We start from the raw sequence: 20,056 nt of genomic DNA, 5'->3' as shown, positions 1-20,056 counted from the left end.
GGCCTGTAAAGGGGGCAGCCAGACCTTCATCCCTGCATGCGCTTTCCCAAATGAGAAAATGTGTTTTTTCAAGCAGCTCTTGCTAATGTAAGAGATGGGTGTTTTAGCAAAAAAAAAAAAGCTGATATAAAAAGATACAATCGTTCCCATTTTAGCAGCTCCCCTGGGGTCTCCTAGCAAGTTTCAGAAATGGAAAATTGCCCAACGATGACAGCTTCTCCTCGGCAAATTGTCTACCACCACAACTCAGTTATCAGTATCCATTCAATGGCTTGCAATTGCAAAGGAGGTTAAAAAGCACCAATACATCCCACCGTGACTCTCCCTTTCATATCTCTCTCTGAATTGCAATCCAGAGAGGGTCGTAGAACCCCTTTTGGGAGTTCAGGTGACTTTTCTGAGGCGCAAAAGGAGTTGTGTACATCGTAAACCCTGTGAGTTTGGGAATCAAAGGTTTAGTGACCACAAAACAGGCTCTTACATCAGGCTAATTTCTTCTTATGGACAACAACGGAACCTGACCAACGTCATTCGCAGTGCAGCTGCGGGCAGGGCTTTAAGTGGAATGAAAAAACTGGGGGGGGTCTCTCAACGGGGCATGGCCTATGTAATTAAGGGCATGGCTTAAAAACACATAAGCAAAAAATCTTTGCTTAGCATAGTGTGCCGCCCGACTTGTATTTTGCTGTTTCTGTCCTTGTATCCAGATATATGATACAACAAGTGACATCATACCTACAACAAGTCAGGACTATTGGCTTTGTCACTGGTTGTTAGATGCACAAGATAAATAAGCAGCAACTATGGCTTGTTGTATATACTATTGAAAAAGCTTCCACTTAAAGCCCTGGTGACACAAGGACAGCACTACTGCTCCTGAGTATCAAAAAGAAGGGCAATCCAGAGAGAAAATGACTCTCCTTAAAGGATTTCCCTTCTCCTACAACACTCACCTGGCCTGACGTCATGCCGTGACGTCTCCACTAGTGAAAAGTAAGCAGTGTGAGCACGCGAGCATTATGTGCCTGACGTCACAGCAGTCCGGAAAAAAACGGACCGCCTGTGCCAGGGCACAAAACAGAGCCCGATAGAGACCCGTTTCGAGCTCCCCCTTCAAAAAACTACCGGATCTCAGCACCGGTGAGACCCGGCACATTTAAAGCCCTGGCAGCGGGAGAAGCATTTCCCGCAGGCCACGTCCACTTTCTGGTGATCTCAGCACAGTTCGCAAACTAGTAACTCGGGAACAGGTGACAACCTGGCTACACCAAGAGGATAAAAAAAGACCAGGAAAACCTAGGCAACACTACAAACATGGATCAATCCCATTTCCAAACAGAATATAAACCTGCCGCTGCTTTACAAGACAAGACAAGCATTGGCATAGCCAATAGGTCTCGCCTTTGGGACCTTATAAGTGTTTAGCCATGCAACAGTTGCATAACTAACAGGGCCGTTTCTAGGTGTTTTGCCTCCCTAGGCAAGAATTGAAAAATGCCGCCCCCCTCCCTTACTACCATCACTCTCTCCCCCCTCTCATCCAGGCTAACTGTCCTCTGCGGGTTCTCACTCTCTATACCCTTTCATTCTTTCTCTTCCAACATCTCTCTGAAATGGCCCATAAGCACGCCGTGTCGGTGCGTTCTTAAAATCTACAGAAACATCACAGTCTTCAGGAATGCAATATAGAGTAAAACGTGTGGAATGTAAACAGGCGCTGCGTCGGTCTCATGGTCTAGTAGAGGTCACGTACGCCTCACATTAGCAGTTTGCTGCGACGTCTTGCACACTAATACCGGTACACATCATATGACTAAAGTGTACTGTCTGCAGCATCCGTGTAGCTCTATCACGCGAATTGGAAGCTAATGGGACCTCTGGAATGTGGTCGGACACACTGCGAGACTGGAGGAATGTGGGTGTGCACTCACTGCAGACACCAGGATGTGTGTTAGCTTGGAGTCAAAGGCTGCAACATCAGTGAGGGGCACCAGAAGACACGTGGAGGGAAGTACCGTCTGGTAGAAGGGCGGGGTGCGCAGGGGTGTTCCACGAGACAAACTACACTGCATGATGTATCTGCATAGCCTGCGCTGGACCCACAATTCCACCCACTCGCAGCCCAAACCGGGTGTGACTACATAGTGCAAGAGGTGGGGCCTCTAATGAGACAATGTACTCACTCTTTTCAGGTCTCTGAAGCCTCAAGCCCCAGGGAGTTGTAGTCACATACCCAATCAATCGTTACTTTGGGCCGCTCTATCTGTACAACCTCCAGCCTTCCGCCAGGGCTCATCTCTTGTTGTCGCTGAGAACCTGCGCCATTAATTTGTTAATTTAACGAGCATTTGCTCTGCTCCGATGTCCCGGGGAGTCCCACGAGACCCGTGTCTTGGTTTCATTTTGTCTGCGGCACCTGTGCCTAGGGAATGCAAAAGAAGGGCTTCATGACACCGCCCCCAACCCCTCAAAGCCCACGGGATGTGCCGGCTCGAGCAGTTTACATAAAACAATACCCACGTCAAGGGCAAATTGTGAAGAATTGTATTTTGGCATAAACCCTCAGAGATTGAGGAAGAGAGCCACGGATTATAAAACAGGGAGGCAGGGACACAATGTGAACGAACCAGACAGCACAGTGCTTAATTTGTGAACATTTAAAATCCAGGACCCCTCGACAGGCGCCCACTGCAACTTGCACCACCCATTGCCCCTGCAACCACTAAGTAATACTATAAGTGTGACAATCCGGGCTATTCCGGGCCCCCAAAGCTGCAAGAATAGCACGGGCGAAAGATATCAGTCTTTTGTAATGTATATTTAATTAGTAAACAACTGTTATTGTGCTTATCGCTAAAGCACAATACCAGTGCCACTATATAATTGCGTGCAATAAATGCCGGTGTTGACAATTAAATGTCAGTTCCCGCACCGGAAACCACCGGTTCATATTAAGCACTGACACTGGGACAGAATAAAAACTCGGAGTCGGTCGGGCTCAGGAGCCCTTGTGTCATATATAGATCACAAATTAGAATTTGGACAGGACAGTTCATCACGTCTCTTATTAGCGTACCCCAAAAGGATCGCGATTGGCTTGAATAACAGGAACACACCGGGTATTGAAGCGCCGAGAGGCAATTCATTTTCTTGACCGCACTACGTAAATGCCCAGGTTGATAAATACTGATGGCAGCGTTTAATATCATTTAAAAACAAATAGCAAACAGGTGCGTCAATTATATTCCGATATCCAATTCCATCTGAATGCATTTTACAGTTAGTTGCACGAGGTGTTCAGACAGCGCCTGAAAGCAGGAACTCAGTGCGTCATAAATCACCTAAATAAAGCGCTTACTGCCCAGCTCAGCTTAGCCAAAAACAATACAGGAACATTAAACAATGCCTCCAATTCAGGAATTGAAGCCTTTTATGGAATACCCGTGGAGCTGCAAGGCTGGCACTACCACCCAGAAGCAGCCGCGTCCTCCCATCACTCTTCACCGGGCGATGTCCGCCGGCTCTGCAGTGCTGCTATTCCAGAAATGCCCATTTATCAATAGTGACGCCAAAGTTGGCACTGACTTGGGGCATTGCTATATGGGCTACAGCCAGCACTACCAACCCCTCTGTAGCGCCTGGAGTGAAACAAGAAGGAAAACAAGTGAGCCGTGCCAACATGTCGGTGGTATTCTACCAAACCTCCCAACTGCAGCCTCTCTTCACCTGTTAGTGTTACATCTAGCAATGTATTCCTTTTCCGTGTCCCCATAACTATGCCCACCTATGAGGCTGCTCTAAAGTGCCACCTCTGCTACTTGCATTACAATGCTACTGCATCACCAGTGCTCCGCCCTGGGTAAAACCTACCTGACCATGCTGCCACCTGCCTCCAGCTCCCGAGCAGGAACAACAATCAGCGAAGTTCTCCTGCCAGACAAAATGTCTCCTGCGGAGTGCACGTGGTCGGGCCCAGCGCAGAGACACCCCTGTTGCCCGCAGTGAATACATGCATGGAGGTACCTCGCACATCCGGCTGCTGGGAGTGTCTGGCTTGCATATACTGGTGGGCTTGCATGGGCCCTTCTCCGTGGCCAGGGACTCAGAGAACTCACTTGGTGGGCAGAGACCCGTCGTGATGTGGCAGTCATGGGAAGGGGACAGGGTGCCTACGCCAGACACTTCCCTGCTGGGGAGTTACGAATATTCAAAACAGACTCTGTGCCCCACATGGAGCAGAAAACAGACAAGGAGGGGCCAGGTGACTTCAGGCCCGGCTGTAGTCGTCAGCGAGTGATTCAGCCACCGGCGGGAATTTTGCAAATTGCAGCGGGCTATTAGCGGCGCACACACGGCCCCGCCTGTGGCGCCGAACGTGACCTCACGTCACGTCGAATGAATTGTATAAGACGCTAACCAATGCTCTTTTGAGGTTGAAGGCCCTTGATTCCATGAATAAAGGGGATTCCCAAACTTATGTTTTTTGCCGCCCTCCCCCTTTTGCCGCCCTAGGCGGCCGCCTAGTCTTGCCTAATGGTAGAAACGGCCCTGATAACTAAACACTTATAAGGTCCCAAAAGCGAGACCTATTGGCTATGCCAATGCTTGTTTTAACTGCTGCAATCTATTGAAGCCTCACGGAGAACATCAGAGCGGCCCTGCGGCCGCGAAAGCGATCGCGATCATCAAACATCAAAGCGGCCGTGCGGCCGCGAAAGTGAAAGTAATTGCGGTAAAGCGCGACGCGCGTGCCCGCGCACGTGCACTGTAGCTCTAGGCTGGCCTGGTAGCACTTTTTGGAGCCCTCACAAAATGTCTCGCCAGACCAGCGCATGCGCTGGGTCAGGCGAGACCTAAAAAACGGGATGGTGGATTCACTCTCGACAAAAGTTATTTATTGCTCTGGGTATTTGTGCCCCGGCCCTTATCACAATAGATCATGCGAAACGCTGTACTCCTAGAAAAGGAACTCCAGAAACCAATGATGCCCTCTGATGGCTGCGCCAAACTGCAATGAAATACGTCGAATGGGTGCTCCGAGTTTAGAATACAACTCTCCTCTGCCTTTTAGAGCAATGGCACGTACGGGAAGCACAGAAAATCCCTGCCCGAAGGCAAACACGCCTGTCACTTTAATCAAAAATACTCAAATTAAACAACAGCTTTATGAGTATTCAGCGTGAGATTAAACCCTCTGCTCCCCCTGCGCGGCATTAAAGACGACATAAAAGAAAGAACATTGCAGCGAGAAAACTGTTCAATTAGCTCCAGAAATAAAGTTGGTCTTTGAACACACTACGCACCGTACTCCATAAAGCGAGGCGGCTGCAGGGGGGGGGGAGGGGCATTATAAGCATGCGGTGACGTAATTCACTACTAGTAGCAGGCATACCTCTTTATCTGCGACAAACTTGCATTTACTCTGTCGCTGTTAAACCAGGAGAAATCCCCCATGAATATTTTAGCAAAGGAAAAAAATTTAAATTAAATAAATGCATACATAAAGAACTGTTACTCATGCACCCTTAGCTCTACAGATCGACATCTGCAAACAACTCTCCCATGGATCAGTCAACATGGGTCACTTCAGATGGCACTTGCAAATTCCCACACGAGCATCAGGAACTGACAGGTTAAAATGTGTACTGGCAGGGCCGGCATTAGGGCAGTGTGACCGGTGCCGCCGCGCTGGGCGCTGACCTTGGGGGCGCCTAGTTTTCAAATGTAACTCTGATTTAAACGCACCTGAGTAGGGTGGGCTGAATTTGCGAAATTAACTTTCGCAAATTATCGTGAAAATGTTTAAAATTATCGCAAACAAGCGGAAATATCGCGAAGATGCGGAAGTTTTTTTCCCGCATGTTCGCGAAATTTTCTGCATGGTTGCGGGTCGCCAACTTACCCATGTGGTTGCTTGCGGGCGCAGTCATCTTGTTTTGAGTTGTCTCGCGGTGCATGATCGCGAGAAGAAAGACGTGATCGTGCGACGCATGACGTCACTGCGGGCGCGAACTGTCGCGAGACAGCGCAAATGGCTAAAAACAATACAACATCTCATGGAGAACGCGACCGGATCAAGAAAACTTGTCGGCGAACGCAGGGATTCAGGTAAGGCGATCGCGCGCGCGAGAATGTATTATTTTACAGCGCGAGCAAGAAACAAATTATCGCCAAGCTGCGGAAACCGGAAATTTTGACATTTTCGCGCTCTCCGCGGAACACGAAAATGTCAAATTATCGCAATTTCCGCGAATGGAACGAAATTTTCGCCCAGGCCTACTGCAGAGTTCCTTGCCTCCAGCAATCTTCAGGCAACAATAAAAATGTCAAGATAACTCTGGAAATTAGTGGAGCTGCTGGAGAGAGATTGAAGTTGTGTCCAGTGGAAGTCCTGGCTCTTCATAAAGTAGCACAGAGGGTTAATATTCCTGCTACAAACCACGTATACCATGCACATCACAAAGTGCATTTTATGTAGACAGCTCAGTGGGCTACTGCTTTTGTAAGAGAGGATATTTTGTTACTTGCAGATCATAAGTAACAATCTTAATATAGCACAGTGAGCTATTAACTGTTATCAAAGAGCTGCATGCAAACTGCATGGTATAAGTTAGAGCGCTCTGATTTTTCCCATAAGTCTTTTATTATCCTATTGTTGCTAAAACAAAGGTTCATTTGGGTAGTAAACAATTCTCGTTACTAGAGCCAACCCCAACCACTCTATGTATTAAATCCGGAGTTTGTGCTTCTCCCGATCAAGGACTCTTAAAACATACTGCCTTCCATTATTGGACACATGTGATCCCTTTACCTTCTAAGCTTCACTGTCTTTAGAACATGTCCTATTGACCGTTTTATCAATCAATCAATCAATCAGGGAATTGTGAAGCGCGCTACTCACCCATGAGTGTCTCAAGGTGCTGGGGGTAGGGGTGTGTGCAGGTCCGGGTCAGCTGAAGAGCCAGGTCTTAAGGCTCATCCTGAAGGTGTGCAGACCGATTTATACAGGTCGGATTAATTGTTTCTAAATAATGTGTGTGCGATATAAAGTGCTCTGACACCCAAGACTGGTGTGAGTAACGCCATAAAACAAAAGAGGTTCATGAGAGAGGGGCTATGGAGAGATGAGGGGCACTGTTGGAGGGAGGGAGTGAGGGAATATCTGGAGGAGGACATGGGGGGGGGGGGGGCACCAACAAACATTGCCGCACTGGGCGCCACCAACGTTAAAGACAGCCCTGTGTACTCATTATCTTGACTAGGGTGCCGGAAGCAAACACCGTAATGACACAACTGTCAGAGAGTGCCGATATGTGAGATGTAGCTGGTCACCATTCCTCACACTCCTCAACCCAGGCTACTGAGAAACGACCGCCGGACCCGGCCCCCCAACAGTGTCAACTTGAATATCACATGGGGAAGCAACACCTGCTGACACGTCATCGACGTAGTACGTCATCTGTCACAGTGGCGTAGCCAGTGAGTCTTGTGCCCTTAGTGAAAGGAAGGAAATACCTCCCCAATGCAGCTGTAAATACAGCAAAATTTAGTACTCAGTAGGCCCCTCTGGCTTCTGGCCCTGGTGCACCTGCACCTGCTGCACATATGGAAGTTCCCCCAAAGGTTTACCACTGCAATAATCTTGGCACGAACATTGACGTGAAATCTGCTTTAATTAAAGCTCATATTTATATTACCTCTCTTTTATTATTGCATTCGCTCTTAAATTGAAATAACCAAAGTTTCAACAAAATGAAATATGTAAGCTGGCAGGATTTCTGTCGTAGGCTGCAGCCCAAATGAAATGACGAGTGATAGATCCCTGATCGCCAATGCGCCTTAAAGACATGTCTGTCTAATCAGGTTCAGGAGCCTCCAAATTTTGAAAAGTTAATAAAGACCACACTACCCGGATCCTCAGACACCCTCACAAGCTTCTTTCAGAGGGCAGACCCATTTTTAGGTGGGCCTTAAAAGTGAAACCGTCTGAAAAACATTTTGTTGGCAAAGTTTTAAAATATAAGTAATGTACTCTTTAGGTCTGCCCAGAGGAGTTACCTCAAACTCCAATGCTTGATGGATTATTTTACAACTCAAAAGTACAATAAACAAACACATAATATATTCTTTATCTCATAGGCGCACTATATGCAGAAAACAATCTTATTTTGTTATTTATCACTACAAAAGACGTTTCAAAATATTTTTGACAGGGCTCACAATGCAAACCAGACGGGTTGGCTTTGCCAATGCTTATTAAATTAGCATGCCCACTAAAGAACCTTCACACGCTCACAAGCCCCCACAGCTAGAAAGTCTATTTTCCAGCTCTGGTGGCAGCTGAGATAAGGGCAGCCAAATGTCCTGAAGATTGCAAACCCACAAGTTTCGGACCAAACATGCCCTGGAAAAGATTTCCAAGAAAAATCAGGAATAGACTAACTCCTGATCCTCACATGCCACTCTCCATTTAACTCTTCAGAATAACATAAAAGCACTCTCCAATGACATATTTGTGAGTAATTTATTTCTTTTGCCATCCTCCTCTGAACGGAATGCCTTCCTTCTTCTGCATTCCGTCTTATCCCAAGCCAAAACCTACACGCCCTTCATTCATCCCACACTCTCATTGTTCACTGCTATATTTTGAATCACACTTGATTCTGGGTTGCGCTTTTCTGTTAATATATGTAAAGCTCTCTCATATTTCCAGATCATCCATGTTATATAAAACACATCAATAAAACAAAAAGTTGCGCTTCATCAATTGACAAGATGACAATTCATCCAATGATCTAGAACAAGTAAGGGGATTTGCTAGAACCCCATAATTGTGAACTAAACAAATTTACATTTCGGAATCTATGTCTCCTGTCCCACCTTATATTGGCTCCCCCTTTTTAATGTCTTTTCTGGCCCTAACTCTCCCTCCCATCCACAATGTGATATCTATTCATATCAAGATAAGAGACCCGTCCATTGACCTATCTTGATAATGCAAACGCCATTCCTTGGCAATTTCACACATCCACTGAGAGGACACACTCACTTTTAATAGTATATAAACTACTTCTGTGGATCTGTTAGTATTTCTCTTCAGAGACATAGACCTGCTAAATTTTTATATAAACACATTTCCAGAAATATAGTAAAACAAAGGATCACAAATAGACTGTTCTAATGTTTTGAAAAAGTTCCAAAATATTTTCAAACTGAAAAAGGACAGTGCCTCAAAGCTCTCCTAATCATCCGGTTGGAGTATCGCAGATATCTGGCAGACCTTAATATAGGTGACATCTTTATAGGGCCATAAAAGCTTACTTATGTCGGATGTATTTTAAAATCTTTGACAAATTTGCCATCTTTAAATGTGTATGAATGTGTCATTTAAATCTCCACACTTCAATTAACTAATCTTGTTCTTCCTCTGCATGTGGGCCTAGTTCTTGAAACCTGCATTACATGCATTGAATGTTATAATTTACACATCATTATTATATATTCCTCAGCAGCTAAATGGCCTTTTCAGTACTGCATTATTTACCATTCCCAGCTACAAGTAGTAGACATCTTCCATGCTTAGGCATTATATTACACATTTGTGTAAGAGGCAATATCACTACTCTAGCCGTCTTCCAATACTCACAATTTCCTGTCTCAAGACATAATGGAAAAGAGATTATCGGGCACAGCCACAAAGTGTGTGTCTTGCAAGAAAAGCAGATCTAAAGTTGATTTCAATTTGATGGTGAACCGGCAATATACATATCATATGTATTTTAATAAAGTGTTATCAATTACAGGCATCACTACAGAGTTTAACCTCAAGATACAATGTAAAAGTAAGTCTCATTCTATATATAAAGACAGGCTGCCGAAACATTTGTTGCATTCTTAACAATGAACTGAGTCAAATGCATTTATCCCTAAATCTTTGCCGTATTAAGCCCAATAATTAATTTATTAACTCACGGCTAACTCCCACAAACAATAGTATCATCTGCATAGAATGCTTTACCTTATCAAGAGATATGGTACGGGTTTGCCTGTACTGCTGTATGGATAAACTATTTGGGATCAGCCAGTGTTGCACTACGATAAATTTAGGGTCTACCGTAGATGTAAAGAAACATTTTTTCAACTCACCTTATAAAGGGTTCCGATCTTTCAAATAAGAACTTACTGTTCAAAAGCCAAGGAAAGATTTATTCTTTTCAACCTTTTTTTTTTAAGTTTAAGACTACAGTTACATATACTCAGTGCATGTTCTAAAAGTTTTCACCAGTCAGAGCCGATCCAATGGTTGATGACATCGATAATCCTTCGAAGTGTAGCTCAGTACTCCCTACTTCCATTCAACAAAATTATACTATATCATCTTCAAACAAAAATAGACCATATTACTGTGGGATTCAACTATTTCACTTTGGAAACAATCCTTAACTCTGATAATCGTTGCAATATCTTAACGCACGCACAAGTTAGCCCTTCAAAACCACAGAATGCACATATTCCTTGGAAAAGTAGCAGTCTGTCTGTACTCTGACAAACCATCTCCCAATGTGATCAAAAGTGCCTTGAATGGTTGCCAGTGGGACTGGCTACATCCTGCTAACATAAGTCATGCCTCGGTGGATCAACTTTCTAGATTGAATGATAATACATCAAAAATTAGGCTCTTTGCCACCACTAACCTTCCCATCCTTGTCCGTACATTTCCAAAGGCACTGCTATTTCACAAATCACAGAACCTCAGTTCCAGCACCACAAACATATCCTCCCCCAGTTGAACTTCACAGCTCAATCAAGATATTTCAGCCCACCTTTCATTCCATGCCATCTCCAGATTTATTATGTGATGTTATTTTGCCCAAAATTGTCAAACAGCGAAGAAGCAATTTATGGGCATCAGATTCTTTGACTGTAAACCTTGTGAGCCATTATCCAATTGTGAGCTGCCATCTATGGCCATTCCTTCGGGTTTTATTGGAATTAGTTTCTATTTGCCAACTGAATGAACACGACCACCATAGAACCTTCTATCTTCCAAATAAAGGAAGAAATCCAGAAAGGTTGAAATAGCTGTACTTCAGCCGATCTGCGCCCCCCACACACTCATATCTGCTGATCTCAAGGAACTCTTTCTGGGGTCAATTTAAAATATTATCCATGACACCGATATGCTAGATTAGATCTCCTCTAAGCAAAATACAGGTAAATCAGATCAAATCCATAAAGGACGCAGGAAGAAAATGCTCATCTGTGGCAGGATATGAAGACAAACCCCAAACATGATCTCTTCATGACGGCTGTATCATCAGGGAGATCAGGGGAACTTGCTATCCGTTGACACAGTGTGCCTAACTTTCATTCAGTGTTCAACCTGCTATACTACAGTTAATAAGAAGCCCTCTTTCATGTGCCAAAAGTCACAACATTTCCTAGTTGGGTTAGTTAAAAATTGGTATATCAAACAAACACCGTGAACACAGCTTTTGAATCAGTAACAGAGAATCATGTAAGAGAATCGGCAAGAGAGAATCATGTAACCATGCGCATGGAGAACAGCCTTTCTGTTTTTCTAATTGTTTTATAAACAACTTTAGAGTACACAGTCTTTGTCTAAAAAGATGATGCTGCAGCATTCGTGGTCCTACCTGCATCTGCTTTTTGAGTTCCCGAGCACTGGAACTGTCCTGAAGAGCATTCTCCCGCTGTGAGGCATCTGCCAAGACATTCACGGTGGTCTCCGCCTCGGGCAGCCACTTGAGGAAGCTCTCCATATCCTTCAGGGAGGCCTGCACCAACTTCAAGTCAAACTCCAGGGCGGTTTGCCTGTCCCCAACCCTGAAAGACAAAGGACATTTGTTTGTTCTCTAAAGGACTCTTCAAGACAAGAGACAGAACGCTTTGTGTCTAAAGATCAGCGACAGGAACACAAATCAGCACTTGTGGGATGGGTACTGCAGGCACGAGTGAAAAGGAACATTTGGCTTAGAGCAGATCAACACACTAAGCTTTGCTACACAAAGAATTAGGTATGAGATCAACAGGCCATAAAGTTTCATCGTTCAAAGTTGTACATGATAGGGATTCAGTGGTCCAGAAAGGTTGAATTGTAAACTATGAGCTACGTATGGAAGAAACCATATTTCGTATTGGTTCGATGAATATATATCATTCCATAAATCAGGAGTGCAAGGTGGGATATTTCCTGGAAGTGCAGCTCGTCCACGAGATATAGGCAGACCATTTATTATGATGAAATTAATTCGGAGAATAGCTAAATGCTGTTAGCAACTACTACATGCAAGAAGTAACAGCAAATTGTAACCTACCAAAAGCATCTAAAGTTCCTTTGCAGTTTTACATTTTCACAATTTTTGCTTAACACTGATGTGACAAAAATACCCTTGCACAATATAAGGACACAATGTTATTCAGTCGAAAATCAAAACTGCTTATGAGAAGTTGGCAAGCCAGCAAAGAATTTAGCGTACACTCTCAAGCCTTAGGCACATTCAGATATTTTTTTTCAATAGTTATTGGGTTTTCCATAGTGAGATACATCAAATATGTCAAGCTTTTAACATGACTGAGGAATTCTTTCGGAACCCCTTGTAGAGGGCAAAGGGGCATGCAGGGGCCACTGGGCTCTACCATGGTAGTTGAGCCCTTTTAATGGCCTGCGCCCGGACCTACTATGGATCCTGAGCAACTGGGCCAAGTACCCCTTGTGCACTTGACTCTCAGTGGTCGCTATAGACGAGCAGTCAAATCCTCACTCGGGGGATGGAAGTGGAGTGACATGTGAGTGAACACGACTCATACAGTGCACACAGTACTGTCAATAAATCAACGCGCAGTCAAATTCTTGCTTTTAGAAGAAAACAAAGCATTTTATTTCTAACTCTACACATTCAAAGGAACGACAGCATTCGTAAGTAATAACACAATCCCCTTGAGGTCCAGGCTCTGGCGTTTGTTAGGCAAATCCCTGTCCCACCCTCGGCAGTGTAAAATGGTTGGGTTAAGGCTTTTGCCATACATTGTAAATGAGTATTCTACTGTGCACATCTGCATATACATGAAAACAAAATTACTAAAATGGATTCCACTCCGACGGACCACTGCTATTCTTTGCTATATCTCATCTCATAATTTCACTGGTTTTCAGGAGAAACCAAACATATGTGACCATCATCAGATGAACAAGTTACTTACTTTCGGAAACACTCCTATAGGTGGGTAATCTACCGACGCATTCCTCAACTTTGGAGTATTTCTAGCTGCATGACTGGTTGCAGAAATCTTTGTGCAATACTCCAGCGTGCCATCAGTTAGCGTCATCAGACTCTCTGGCAGCTCTGCCCCACCTACAGAAGTCACAACACTGAGAGACATAGGAGCCGCCCATACAGGCAAATGTCAGTTTATTCACCAATTATTTCTGCGCCCTCAGACGCTAGTGACAAATTAGGATGTTGACACTATGATTACAAATATTGAATCTCATAACCTACCATAAGTCCACTTTCCAAAATGGGGATGTTACCAAGCAGTGAGAAGTCTGTGGTTGGATAGGCTACCAGCAGAAAGAGTGTTACCGAAGGTAACTTGTTCTACTGATAGACACTTTGAACCACAAAGGTCTCATCGTTTTTAATTAATAACAAAGTAGCGCCCAAAGCTGGTGGGTCAGAGGAGTGGATTTTACACCAGGAAGTCATACAGAACTGAGCGGTTAAAAAGATCTTTCCTGCAGACCTCAGTCAATACAGGTAGTGATGAAGATATAGACAGAGGTCTGTGTAAAAGCCTGCCAGACGTCTAACAACGGACCACCTCTAGCAAGGAAATAGACATGGCCTCCACCAAATGGAATGGAATGAGCTCAAAGGTTCTCAGGTTCTTTTTTGGCCACCTGGTGCTCCTTAGCGCAATCAATGGCGAAACTAAGGGCCCACTTAGAATACAAAGATGTAGCCTCTCCCACTCTTTAGTGTAATATGGCAAAAAAAGAATGTGGTAAGCGTAATGGACTGCCCCACATGAAAATGCAACACCACTTTTGGAAGAAATGATGTTCTAATCAAAAGCACCAACGTTTTGGAGAAAAAGTTCGTATATTTACAAATAACACCTGCAATTCACTGACATGACATACAGAAGCGATGGCAATAACAGAAACCATCTTCAAGTGTATAGACTCATAATTAATATCCCTCTGTGGCATTACAAAAGTAATCAGGGGAAACACACCCCAGTGTGTAATTTGAACAAAGAGGGCTGATCAGGTAAAGAAATGCCAAAGGACCAATAAGGAACTTAAACTGTGCCCCCAGCAAAGCCTTACCAGGCCACAGACGCAAAAATATAAGAACATCAAACAGGTTTGCTTGAAGATGGTCAAAATATCTGTCCTCACACTAGGCAGCGAACTAAGACCCGTGGCCAAAGCAGACAGAGTTTAAGGATAAACGTCTAGCAGAAAATATTACATTCACCACTTTTGGCAAAAGAGCAAAACAATTCAGTTCAGTCCCAAAAAAATATCCTCACATCGGGATGTAGATTGTGGAGGTTCGGTTGCAGAAATCTGGCTAACTGTTGGAACAGCAGGCCCACACAAAGGTAGTTGTAGTGAAGGGCAGATGGTAAGATAAAGCAGGTGTACTATCAAACTCTCCAAGCCCAATTTGGGGCGATGAAGACGAGCTGGGTCCTGTCTCTCCTAACAGAAATGTATTAAGGAGGCCAGAATCCCACCAAACGCAGAATACATCCCCAGAGAGCTTTGAGAAGGAAGCTACATGGTGCAAAAGGCCGTCCATTGATTGTTTTTGGTGGCAGCAAACAGAATCTACTAAGTCCATGACTCACTGAATGAAGATGCCCTGATCCACCTTGGAATGCAGACACCACTCATGATCCGCAAGATGGCGCATGCTGAATTTGTCTGCTCGAACGTTTAGGGAACTCACCAGGTTACTGACCATCATGGACAGCCTGTGGGGATACAGCAACCATCACCAGACTCAGTGCCGCTAGGCAGTGTGCACGGAACCCCACATTGCCTTGGGAGCTGCAATACCAGATGGTGGTTCTGTTGTCCACGGACCAAAGGCAGACGTCATATGGGTCAGTGAACATCAATTCTTCCTATATATGAGGTACGGCATAAACTTTTTGCCGCTGACTTCTTGTACTCCTGGGGACGCAGACGTGCGTCAGTTCTTCTGAAGGGCCGGTCACGGGGAATTTGCAACACAAGGCTGGCTGAGTCATCTGGGCAGCCTGAATATCAACTGGACGTATTACACGCCCTAAATGAACTCTAAAAGGAGGTGGGTGCAGCACGATAGCCCGGTTAAAAGCGCCTGCATCAAAAAAAGAAGCACCACTGCCTACCAGTGCTCCTAGAGGCACAGTCAATGAAGCTCCCCTCTGAAGGACTGGTCCAGGAGGATTTGCCTCACCCAGAACGCTGTCTGCAATTCCAGATCTCTGAGGACAACAAACTTGTCTATCTGAGGCCCCTTCCAAGGTACATAGCTTCTTCACGCTGCTGCTGACCTCATACTGGGGCCCACCACTACTCAGGCAAACACTTGTACTTGCCAGTCAAATTTGTAGACACTGAGGCATTGCCCAACCCCTCTGCCACATAGAATCTGGGCCACAGAAACAGCCCTCTGATAACATATTGTGGCAGATCATCCCAGGAATCCCCCTCCTGCACTGTGTGGGCCAGCTGCACACCATGCTCTTTGGCCATATTGAGCCTAAGAAGGAAAGGGGACAACCAAGTCAAACGTGGCACTCACTATGCATTGCATCGTCAAGGTGAAAAGCTCTAGCCAACTGCGTTGGTGCCATTACTCCTCATTGTGAATGACCTGTTTCTCACAATGGAGAGTCACAATCACATTTCGCCCTATTTACTGGTTTCCTTGATTGCTTCACCCCTCCACCATTTACAGTGACCCTGCATGCCCAGTATAATGCCTTCTCGAACAACGGCGGCCCGACCTCCCAACTTGTTTTGCTAACACTGTGCCTGAAAGAGACTTTGATATCCCCTCTACGGAAGCTGGGCCACCTACCTTCGAAGGACCCGAACACTGTCTTTTGAAAGAGCAATAGCTCACACTGCCCCACACACGGTGACATCTCCCCGAAATCTTACGTATTTCTCCACGGCCTGGGGTTCAGGTTGCCATGGTTCACACAAAGGGCACAAAACACCCCCTCCCCACCCAAGTCACAATAGTTCCCAATCAGGATGTGTGCGATCTGATGGATCATCAGATCACATGGGAGTAGACGTTATTCTCCCTACAGTGCCCAGCAAAGGAGTAGACAAGCTGGAAATTATATTGCAAGAAATCCGGGATTCCACAGCTGCTATCGAACATTGCATTGGCGCACTAGCATCGGGTCTGGGTCTGCTTCGTGTCTACCACCTCAAACTGACCGTCAGGGTCAAAACAGCAGAAGCGGACCTCGCAACCACAACAGGTAGCTTACACAGCAAAAATTGAGGATTTGCATTCGCAAATACGCTTACTACATGATAGGGTTGAAAATGCAAAGGGCAGGGCAAGGCACAATAACATGCGCATAATTGGGATGCCCACAGGGCGGGAGGGATCCAACGCAACACAGTTCATTGAAGACTGGCTGAGAATTAAAGTGGTGTCACAAGGAATCTCAGATCTGCTTACTGTGGTAAGAGCCTCCAAGGCCCAAAGCAGCACATATTCTCAATTTTAGGTAGCGAGACATTGTCCTGCAGAAGGTCAGAGAGAATGCATCAATTATTGTTGATAACACCAATGCGTTCCTCTTCCCAGATTATCCTCTTGCAGTTCAGTCTAACGATCGTTGTTTTTGGCTGCACATAGGCAACTCCATGCAGAGGGCTTAACCTGCGCTTTAATGTTCCTAGCACGTCTACGAGTTATAAACGATCAGCGAACATTGCTTTTTGACAGCCCAGAATCGGTCTGGGACTGGCTGGAAACCTACTGTTCAGATGCCGGTTGACCCACTTCTTCGGATGTCACATGCAGTTCCTCATGACATCCCCCATGCTGGCATCAGCAGGGGAAACCTCGATTGACCCTCGACCCAGGCGGCCACATCTCCTCAACAAGAACTAGTGCAGTATTAGCTACAGTGACTTCTTCCAGGCAGCAGCAATCCTTCCAATCTCTGTGCAGCTCCTCTAGCAGTGGGACATCAGATTCAGATTCCAACATGAGTATGACACTGTTCCCGACGGTGATGCCTCAAACTTCAGATACTGTGATTTAATTCTTCCATCATCACCATTCATATACATATACATGGGGCCCAGTCTACTTTTCTGGAGAGCTCCTTAGACAATCATGATCTCCCAGATTGTCCGCAATGCATATATTGTATAGATATATTTTCTTTAAAAAGCAATGTCTTTTATGGTATTTTCTTACTTTCCTGAGGCACCCCAGTGGGTAATCTCTTTCACGTCTCCTCTTTCTCACTGTACCGGGCACAGGCTCCACAATAACCCAGGGTCTGCTAGCCTACCCCATAGCAGTTGCAACAATTTATGTTTAGTTATGATATGTTTGTTACCCTGGTTGAATGAACGTTCCTCGCTGGACCGTGCATTGAAGTTGAATGTTTTTTGTTTTTTTTCTCTTAGGACACAAAGGGTATGTTTTATTCTTGGAGGTGAGGGAGGTTCGAGGATGGGCTACATGTTACAGACCCCATATTTGATTGTCCATATGTAACCTGCAATACTGATGTCTTTGACTTCTGACTCCCAAAAATAACAAAAATAATAATAATAAAAAAAGAAAAAGACTTCATATTTGCCTTACGCGCACTGACAACTACAAATTTGTATAATATATTGACATGGAATGTCAGGGGAATTGGCACAGCTCACAAACGACACGGAATACATGCTCAATTTGGGCCCAAATACTTTACTTGCAGGAGACTCACCTTTCCTCTGTTGAGTCGCTTAAACTCCATAGACGGTGGAGAAAGCAGCTGTTCGCCATGGCTTTCTCAGCCTTTGCATGAGGTACGGGCTGGAACGCCGTTTGAGGAGATAAGATACTAAGATAGGCCTATATGGTCCTTATATGTATGTGCAAGGGATGCTAGTTGGTAGACCAATGGTACTGGAAAGCATACATACCCCAAACAGAACAGGACCTTTTCCTATCTCCGCTCTCCTCTGCACTGGCAGACTTGACCCATCTGCCTTGGTTGATTGGCAGAGATTATAATGCAGTTCTGGATACCAATCTTGGCCGGTAGTAATCACCAAGTGCCCACTTGGTGATTACAACCACGTCAATTGAAAGTCTATGAGGCCCATTAGGATCTCGGGCAGATCGCCACCGCCCGCATGGCGGTGGCGATCTGCCCGAGATCCGTCCCCGCCCGCCACCCATTCCCTCCCGCTATATTACTATGGCGGGGGACCGCGGCGGACGGAAGGACCGCCCGCCGCTTTTCCGCCCAGTCAACAAGTCGACCGGGCGGAAAAGAGTTTAATATGGTAGCGGTGTCTGTGAGACACCGCCAGCCATATTACTATGGGTGCGGAAACATGCCTTTCCGTAGCTGCATTGCCGCCATGGAAAGGCATGAGGGAATTGCTTGCGGGGGCCTGTTGAGGGCCCCCAGGGACCCTTGGGGTGGGGGGTGCTCATGGGGGGGACCTATGGTACCCCCCTGCATTTCAATAGACAACGTGGCAGGCACCGTGCGGTGCCTGCCACGTTGTGCATTGGAATGTGCGACATGCATTTTTAGCATTGCGGCGGTGCTTTTAGCACTGCCCGCCGCAATGTTAAATATGCGTGATGCGTCCGCCACTGTGGTGGGCGCATCCTAATTGCCCCCACGGGACCCCCGCCCTTATGGCGGGCGGTCCCTCTTCACGTCAAGTCCGCCCGCCATCCTAATGATGCCCATAGTCTTTAAAGATGCCACTGCTATCACTGACTATTTTGCACAAAACACGGGTACTGCCACATCACCTCTGAAAGAATGGGAGGCGTTCAAGGTGATCATATGAGGGACATCTATATCCACATCCTCTGGGGCACAACACACAGTCTTGCATGATATAACACAATCGGAGACATGACCGGGAGTACTAGTGCGCATGGCAGCCCGCGATGATTTTCACTTAGATGAAGTGTAGGAATGCCGCACTCAGTATGCGGAACTCCTCGTACACCTTGGGGGAATACAAGGACTTCTCCGCAGGAAGCAGGGAGCACCAATTGCATGGGCTGCCTCACACCTACTATGGACATATAACTTTTTTAAATGAAATCCTAGGATTGTAGTCTCGTCTTTCACAACGAGCACCACAGTCCCAAGCTTGTAAAAGTGTCACTCTCGTATTCGAGAGACGATGTCAAAGTTGGAACATTATCCGCTGCACCTACGGTCATTTCGAAGCTTGTGCTGTCTCAATTCCCCAGTACACAAAGGGGAGTTTGGCTCATATTTGAATTTAAACAATCACAGACATAACAGTCAAAGTTTGAGCTTTGAGAAAGTTGTCTACAGAACGAAACACGTGTGAGCTGTCTGCATCTACGCTCCAACTACGTGTCAACAATATCAAGAAGTTATTTAATTTTGTATTCACATTTGGACCATATTATTCTGTCCATTCTGTTTTCCTTAGCGTTTTATTGAAATTAATTTTAACTGACAACAGAGTCAATTTGAAACAACTTTGATGCTGTGCTCTGTATTATAATTTTGACCTGTGGGTATTAGACTATAATGCCTACACGCACAAAATACACACTGAAGGCAACAAATCAGGAGACTTATTGGCCCGTATGATTCATCCACAACGGTGCCAAACCCCATCTTATCAATAGGCACGCCCGAGGGCACAATGTGCCGGATGCAGAAAGACATTAAAAAGGCATTTAGGGAATACTATACACACTTATATGGCCCCCTCCAGCCTCCGCCGCCTGCTGCTTTGGATGCCTTCCTGGACGACCTGTACCTACCACAG

At 45.5% G+C, this 20,056-nt stretch overlaps 1 protein-coding gene across 4 annotated transcripts in view; it reads right to left on the bottom strand.

Moving 5' to 3' along the window:
* UTRN (utrophin) overlaps window positions 1-20,056 on the bottom strand; it is a 1,396,454-nt gene that overhangs the window by 722,091 nt on the left and 654,307 nt on the right. For all 4 annotated transcript variants that reach the window (XM_085612275.1, XM_085612279.1, XM_085612276.1 and 1 more), the window contains one exon: window positions 11,658-11,847. In XM_085612275.1, coding sequence (XP_085468401.1) covers window positions 11,658-11,847 — 190 coding nt within the window. The remainder of the gene's footprint in view (window positions 1-11,657; window positions 11,848-20,056) is intronic.

Source organism: Triturus cristatus, chromosome 6 (assembly GCF_964204655.1).
Source record: "Triturus cristatus chromosome 6, aTriCri1.1, whole genome shotgun sequence".
Taxonomy (NCBI): domain Eukaryota; kingdom Metazoa; phylum Chordata; class Amphibia; order Caudata; family Salamandridae; genus Triturus; species Triturus cristatus.
The sequence above is the reverse complement of the archived record's forward strand: the minus strand, read 5'-3'. Positions and strand labels throughout refer to the sequence as shown.